The 8,323-nt window shown below is 50.0% G+C and overlaps 1 protein-coding gene across 1 annotated transcript; it reads left to right on the plus strand.

The window, feature by feature from the left end:
* The first annotated feature begins 200 nt into the window (after window positions 1-200).
* LOC139421849 (ankyrin repeat domain-containing protein SOWAHB-like) lies at window positions 201-4,399 on the plus strand. The gene has a single exon (XM_071172976.1). The coding sequence runs from the start codon at window positions 302-304 to the stop codon at window positions 2,858-2,860; it is 2,559 nt and encodes an 852-aa protein (XP_071029077.1). The 5' UTR covers window positions 201-301; the 3' UTR covers window positions 2,861-4,399.
* Window positions 4,400-8,323: the final 3,924 nt, after the last annotated feature.

An 8,323-nucleotide genomic window follows, 5' to 3' on the forward strand; every position in this document is an offset into this window, starting at 1 on the left:
GCAATTAATAGATTCAGGCCTGACTGCAGCATGCGTTTTAGTGATAGGTGTTGACCAGACAAAGGCTGTAGGTTATGATTTGTCCTGTCTTCAAATGTCAACATTGAAATGTAGCCCATCGGATGGTAGGCAATTTATATTACGTAACATTTCATGCGCAAAGCTAACGGCCGTGTTGACCGAAGCTCCGGTGTGCAGGTGGAGTTAAACATGTTCACATGGGGTGGAGTTAATTGTTGCTGGCGCAGAAAAAAAAACGTGACAATCAATTGAACTTTGAAACTTGAAGCAAACAGACAGAATGGCTACCGATTTTACTCAGGATTCGGTGTTGCACTTTCTCCAATTCAAGGGTGGGAGAGTGAAGAACTCGGACCTGTTGGCTCACTTCAAAACGTTCTTACGCGACCACGAGAACCAGACGTACAACCGGCAACTGTTTAAAACGTTTGTGAACTCTGTGGCTGTGGTAAAACCAGAGGAGGGAGTATCATACGTTGTGCTAAGGAAGAAATGTCTGGGGCAGGTTGCTGGAGATATCGCCGCCGCATACCACTCACCAAAGCCTCGCGCTAGAAAACAACCGGCGCCACAGGCGAGACCGAGGGAGAGAGACCAGTCATCGAGAGCTCCGGTAAACCGAAACCAGCAGAGAGGTCAGATGGGACTGATTGAGACGCACTTTCATGAATTACACGTTCCACCAGGCGACACCAACCAACTCACCGACAAGGTATTAGCCTCGGCTGGAATTGTCAACAACAACAACAACGTGGAAACAACTATCAATTACGAAAAGCCTATCCAATGCTCCTCGCCACATGTGCCAGACCATGCCTCACCTCCTATATACAACAGAGATGCACCATTCCTCCCATCGTACAATGCAGCAATATCAAAGTGGTCAGAAGATGGGAGTGGTCAGAGCTTTGAAGCAGAATGGGAACTGAATCACAAAGGTATTTACATTAGCGGTTCCAAACTTGGCCAGCAGTCAAAAGAACCAAAGAGGAAGAGGTCCTATCCGCCCCCTGAGTTCCTATACACAGAGGTGAAACCTCCAGCGTCTCACCCAACACCGGTCCAACAGAATGCAGTGCAGCCACAGAGGAAAACTTCTGAAGCTGACCACAGAAGGACAGCTACAGCATGGCCATTGCTCACCACTCTAGAGCATGCCAGCTCCTCTCCTTGTTTATCTGATGGTTACAGTCCTCCTGCTGCTCCACGCGCTCTACTGACCCCTGACCCCCAGGTGACGCGGAGTAACGGCAACTTGGATGGCAGTTACCACCTCCACCATAGGATCCCACAGCAGCCCAGACCAAAACAAGATGGACTCCCAGCAGCTCCACTGCACGCTACACCTGCCTGTCAGCTGACGCAGAGCAATGGCAGCCTACCTGTACCACAGAAGGATGGAGTCCCAGCCCCTGTTCCGGACATCCAGTATCCGGAAGAGGGAGGAGCTGCTGTTACCCAGTCCAGAGCCCAGACCCTGCCTTTCCCACGCAGCCTACTCCTGGACTCTGCCTACCAGGACCACACTGCTGGGTGTACTGATGGGTTTGGGTACCCTGAGCACCACCACCAGGCCAGCTCTGACTTCTCCTCCAGCCACAGCAGTCTCTCCCTAGCCCAGTCACTGGACTCCAGGGATGAGTGGCCCCAGCGTTCCCCTAGAGAGGAGTGGGCCAGCAATGAAACTCTCAGCTACCAGGACCTGAACTACCCAGGTGAGCAGCAGAGGGTGAAAGTGCACGATATGCTCTGCCGTGCTCAGGAGGCCAAACTGCTCTCTCAGATGCACCGCGCTGAGAGGAGAGCGCCCTGGTCTCACCATCACTCCACCGGTTACCTTGACGATGAGGCGAACAGAGCGTCGTCATGGCACCACTCCACAGGTCATCTCCATGATGACAATGGGTCCAAGTCCATTGAGTCCACCTTTCTTCCTGGTTCAGACCCCGAGCACCACCTCCGACCCCCTGTTCGGGGAATCAGCAGCCGGTTCCGCAGCCGTATGTGCCGCAGCCTCGGAGCCGACCTGGACCAACTGTTCCCGGAGGACAGCGTCTCGGCACGGCACAACCGCCTCCACCTCCTCTCCTCCAACCTCAGCATCAGCCACTCCTTCTCCACCCCCACCTCTCGTACACCCAGCTACAGAAACCTGAGGCGGGAGATGCACTCCGGGGCCTCCAGTAACAAGAGCCTGAACGGAGCCTCTAACTCTGGCGGCCATGACAGCTCCTACTTCCACTGCCACGATCTGGTCCCCCTGGAGACGAAGGAACATGACTGGCTGGTGAAGGGCGCCACTGGGACCTGGACCGACATCTACACCCTGTTCAGAGATGAACCCAGCCTCCTCACCAAGAGAGACTTCATCACTGGTTATACCATCCTGCACTGGATCGCTAAACATGGAGACCACCGGGTCCTCAACACACTCTGGTACGGAGTCAACAAAGCCGGGTTGAAACTGGACGTGGATGTGAAGACTACCTGTGGCTACACGCCTCTTCACCTGGCCGCCATCCACGGGAACAACAAGATGATCCGGCTGCTTGTTTATAAGTTCAGGGCTAACGTGTCCCTCAGGGATACCAGTGGGAAGAAGGCCTGGCAGTACCTGGGCCGGACCGGCCCCAAGGACCTGCTACAGATGCTAGGGGCCCCTCACTGCTGGACTTCCACAGGGGGTAGCTCCACACCCTCAGGGGAGAGACCCACAAGGCCCGCTGCAACCTCAGCCACGGTAAAGAAGTCCATGTCCATCACTGGGTTCCTCAAGCATAAAACCCTAGTAAAGTTCCCAGGATGGGAGGGTTCTCAGTCTCCCGAATCCTTTGTGTGAGAATAGCGAGAACTTCAGGGTGAGTCTGCCTGCTCTGAGGGTGTGGCTACTGACAAGACCTACCACACAGCTCAAGGCTCTTACTAAGTAAGCCGTTTGGGGTCTTTACGACTTTGATTTGCCACTTAAAAACTTTCTTGGTTATTTCAAATGTTTTTCCATTTATAAATAAAAAAAGTAAAACCTAATAAATGAATAAGAGGGTGGGATTATGTTATTTAGCTGTCTAAATTAACGTGTTGTGATTTGGATTATGATGTGGCATCAACTATCACTTGTGAAATCCTATCATGACACGAAGCAATAGAATCAGTCATTAAGTTGGATCTCTTAAGGGATTGTATTAAACTATGATACCTCAGTATAATTGCTTTGCCATTTTGTTTATTGTGGTGAGAAGCTTTTGTTTATTTGCTGCTGGGGAAATGGCTTCCATTCTCGTGTGCTCGTTTTCAATGACCAAAGAATACTCCTTTTTTTTTTTTTTTTTTTAAATGCCTTTTCTCTAACAAAAGTGTACTGTGTGTCAGTTGTTCGTGCTTAAGTGGGTTCAGATTTCAAGTGATGTGACCTGACTCTGGAATGTGGTAGTGAGAGGATCTATTTTCTCTTTTATTTTCTTTGTTCAAAGACCTTTCAAAGTAGCACTGTTATTACTGCATCATCTGACTGGACTAAAATGTCAGGGATCCTTCCCTTCAGTTGCACCAAGAATGCTTATCTTGTACAAGGTTTGGAGGTTCACTCAGTATAGATTGCTTGGCTTTATTCACTTCCGATTGACACTACAAGGCATACACAGTACTCACATGAACTGTTTTCTCCATGTGCACTTAAATCATTATTTTTATGATGCCTCATGTCCCGAGGTGCTTAAACAATCCAGACTGGTATTTTATGTACCCCAGAAGCCATTTCCATGAAGGGACACACGTCGGGATTTTGGTAACGAGGCCCTTTATCTACTTCTCCAGAGTCAGGTGTCCTCTCTCTTGTGTGTCCAGTATTAAGGAACTTAGAGGTTCTAGTTTTGTGAGCCAATGCTAACTAGCATTAACGGAATGACCGGAAGTCTATGGTAACTGCTAGCACGCTAGTAGAAGTATCCCTTTAAGCACTCTTATGTATTTTGTCTCCGACACTACTGTTGTTGATTTAAATTAAATGTTAACCTGTGTTAAAATCGAACTTGCAGAGAGAGTGCTAACGAAGGCTAATTTACAAATGGAACCCTATTCCCTATATAGTGCACTACTTTAGACCAGGGCCCTACAGAACCCTATTCCCTATATAGTGCACTACTTTAGACCAGGGCCCATATAGGGAATAGGGTGCCATTTGGGGGGGGGGGGACAGCCTAATACTCAAAACTTACATTTACTGTACATTTGTTTTGCTCTTAATGGAAAAAAACCAACATAAAATATATATTGTCACTGGGTGTGAATGGGAGGCTGTTATATCAAGCATTGTATTGTATAACCTGTTAGACATTATGTCTATAGCTTTCCTTTTCTATCAATAAAAAGCATATCATTGTATATTAACTGCTATAGTTAGCATTTCTTCAAAGATTATTGTCAACACATTAGCTGTTTGTGTCACCTCTGCTGTTAACTGTTGTAGCATGGGCTCTCGAGTGGCTCAGCGGTCTACGGCACTGCATCTACAGTCCCTGGTTCGAATCCAGGCTGTATCACATCCGTCCGTGATTAGGAGTCCCATAGGGCGGCGCACAATTGGCCCAGCGTCGCCGAGGTAGGCCGTCATTGTAAATGAGAATTTGTTCTTAACTGACTTGGTCTAGTTCAAATAAAGGTCACACACCCCTGTGATCTGATTCCTGTCAACAACCAAGACCTCGTTCAGTGGACAAACCTTCTGGGATTTTGCAGATAGAAACATCATGAATAGAGCAGACATGATTTACCCTACATGTCAGAGAGCCATGTCTGTTCTACAAAACTAATTTCTATCTGAACGTTCCACAATGTTGTCTCATGCTGAACGCAGACCTGATAAACAAGCATGTTTCTTTTGACTATTTCTCTCGACCTGTAATACAACAGGCAGTTGGGAGAGAATTATAGGGATAGTCTATTGGTTTTCTTACCCTGTAGGAGTCTATGGACCTGGTATGACAGCGATCCATGCTTTGGTTTAGGGCTCTATTCAATCCGATTCGCTGAAGTTCAGCTTTACAGCGTGATTGACATTTAAAGGCAATGTTCCCGCGATAGCAGAGACTCCATTCACAATAAATGCTGCATCATGTTCAATTAATCTATAAGTGACTTCATTGATCTTCACAATGAATTTGAGATACATTTGGATGATTTAGAAATGATGCGTGCATTTTTTTTGTTTGTATGTAATTTGGGTGAAATATCCCTTTAACAGTGGAAGGAATGATGAGAATGTTATGACAAGTCCTACCAGCACTCTGGACACTGCTATGTTGAGCTATCATGTTACACTGGGTTAGTGCGCTCTCCCGAGGGCAAATAGTCCACAAGACAAGTCACTAGGACAGTCAGGGGACCAGTCAACTTCTAGGATGAGGAACGTGAACTGCAACACACACACACACTTCACACAAGCAGGCTGTTTCACATTGGCAGTCCCATAGGGCGGCGCACAATTGGCTCAGCGTCGTCCGGGTTTGGCCGTCATTGTAAATAAGAATTTGTTCTCAACTGATTTGCCTCGTTAAATAAAGGTAAAATAAATAACAATAAAAGCAACGTTGCAGTATGACTTGACTTGAATGTCCAAGACAAATGTCCCTAGCCTGAGAGCCAGTCTGTTGGTGCTATCATGCCCACTCTAGCCTGAGAGCCAGTCTGTTGGTGCTATCATGCCCACTCTAGCCTGAGAGCCAGTCTGTTGGTGCTATCATGCCCACTCTAGCCTGAGGGCCAGTCTGTTGGTGCTATCATGCCCACTCTAGCCTGAGAGCCAGTCTGTTGGTGCTATCATGCCCACTCTAGCCTGAGAGCCAGTCTGTTGGTGCTATCATGCCCACTCTAGCCTGAGAGCCAGTCTGTTGGTGCTATCATGCCCACTCTAGCCTGAGAGCCAGTCTGTTGGTGCTATCATGCCCACTCTAGCCTGAGAGCCAGTCTGTTGGTGCTATCATGCCCACTCTAGCCTGAGAGCCAGTCTGTTGGTGCTATCATGCCCACTCTAGCCTGAGGGCCAGTCTGTTGGTGCTATCATGCCCACTCTAGCCTGAGAGCCAGTCTGTTGGTGCTATCATGCCCACTCTAGCCTGAGAGCCAGTCTGTTGGTGCTATCATGCCCACTCTAGCCTGAGAGCCAGTCTGTTGGTGCTATCATGCCCACTCTAGCCTGAGAGCCAGTCTGTTGGTGCTATCATGCCCACTCTAGCCTGAGAGCCAGTCTGTTGGTGCTATCATGCCCACTCTAGCCTGAGAGCCAGTCTGTTGGTGCTATCATGCCCACTCTAGCCTGAGAGCCAGTCTGTTGGTGCTATCATGCCCACTCTAGCCTGAGAGCCAGTCTGTTGGTGCTATCATGCCCACTCTAGCCTGAGAGCCAGTCTGTTGGTGCTATCATGCCCACTCTAGCCTGAGTGCCAGTCTGTTGGTGCTATCATGCCCACTCTAGCCTGAGTGCCAATCTGTTGGTGCTATCATGCCCACTCTAGCCTGAGAGCCAGTCTGTTGGTGCTATCATGCCCACTCTAGCCTGAGGGCCAGTCTGTTGGTGCTATCATGCCCACTCTAGCCTGAGTGCCAATCTGTTGGTGCTATCATGCCCACTCTAGCCTGAGAGCCAGTCTGTTGGTGCTATCATGCCCACTCTAGCCTGAGGGCCAGTCTGTTGGTGCTATCATGCCCACTCTAGCCTGAGAGCCAGTCTGTTGGTGCTATCATGCCCACTCTAGCCTGAGGGCCAGTCTGTTGGTGCTATCATGCCCACTCTAGCCTGAGAGCCAGTCTGTTGGTGCTATCATGCCCACTCTAGCCTGAGAGCCAGTCTGTTGGTGCTATCATGCCCACTCTAGCCTGAGAGCCAGTCTGTTGGTGCTATCATGCCCACTCTAGCCTGAGTGCCAGTCTGTTGGTGCTATCATGCCCACTCTAGCCTGAGAGCCAGTCTGTTGGTGCTATCATGCCCACTCTAGCCTGAGAGCCAGTCTGTTGGTGCTATCATGCCCACTCTAGCCTGAGAGCCAGTCTGTTGGTGCTATCATGCCCACTCTAGCCTGAGAGCCAGTCTGTTGGTGCTATCATGCCCACTCTAGCCTGAGAGCCAGTCTGTTGGTGCTATCATGCCCACTCTAGCCTGAGAGCCAGTCTGTTGGTGCTATCATGCCCACTCTAGCCTGAGAGCCAGTCTGTTGGTGCTATCATGCCCACTCTAGCCTGAGTGCCAGTCTGTTGGTGCTATCATGCCCAATCTAGCCCGAGTGCCAGTCTGTTGGTGCTATCATGCCCACTCTAGCCCGAGAGCCAGTCTGTTGGTGCTATCATGCCCACTCTAGCCTGAGGGCCAGTCTGTTGGTGCTATCATGCCCACTCTAGCCCGAGAGCCAGTCTGTTGGTGCTATCATGCCCACTCTAGCCTGAGAGCCAGTCTGTTGGTGCTATCATGCCCACTCTAGCCTGAGAGCCAGTCTGTTGGTGCTATCATGCCCACTCTAGCCTGAGAGCCAGTCTGTTGGTGCTATCATGCCCACTCTAGCCTGAGAGCCAGTCTGTTGGTGCTATCATGCCCACTCTAGCCTGAGAGCCAGTCTGTTGGTGCTATCATGCCCACTCTAGCCTGAGAGCCAGTCTGTTGGTGCTATCATGCCCACTCTAGCCTGAGAGCCAGTCTGTTGGTGCTATCATGCCCACTCTAGCCTGAGAGCCAGTCTGTTGGTGCTATCATGCCCACTCTAGCCTGAGTGCCAGTCTGTTGGTGCTATCATGCCCACTCTAGCCTGAGTGCCAATCTGTTGGTGCTATCATGCCCACTCTAGCCTGAGAGCCAGTCTGTTGGTGCTATCATGCCCACTCTAGCCTGAGGGCCAGTCTGTTGGTGCTATCATGCCCACTCTAGCCTGAGAGCCAGTCTGTTGGTGCTATCATGCCCACTCTAGCCTGAGGGCCAGTCTGTTGGTGCTATCATGCCCACTCTAGCCTGAGAGCCAGTCTGTTGGTGCTATCATGCCCACTCTAGCCTGAGAGCCAGTCTGTTGGTGCTATCATGCCCACTCTAGCCTGAGTGCCAGTCTGTTGGTGCTATCATGCCCACTCTAGCCTGAGAGCCAGTCTGTTGGTGCTATCATGCCCACTCTAGCCTGAGAGCCAGTCTGTTGGTGCTATCATGCCCACTCTAGCCTGAGAGCCAGTCTGTTGGTGCTATCATGCCCACTCTAGCCTGAGAGCCAGTCTGTTGGTGCTATCATGCCCACTCTAGCCTGAGAGCCAGTCTGTTGGTGCTATCATGCCC

The sequence above is a fragment of the Oncorhynchus clarkii genome, chromosome 12 (genome assembly GCF_045791955.1).
Source record: "Oncorhynchus clarkii lewisi isolate Uvic-CL-2024 chromosome 12, UVic_Ocla_1.0, whole genome shotgun sequence".
Classification (NCBI taxonomy): Eukaryota; Metazoa; Chordata; class Actinopteri; order Salmoniformes; family Salmonidae; genus Oncorhynchus; species Oncorhynchus clarkii.

What these genes read in the sequence shown, in the direction of transcription:
- LOC139421849 (XM_071172976.1), top strand. Translation starts at nt 302, where the DNA reads ATGGCTACCGATTTTACTCAGGATTCGGTGTTGCACTTTCTCCAATTC.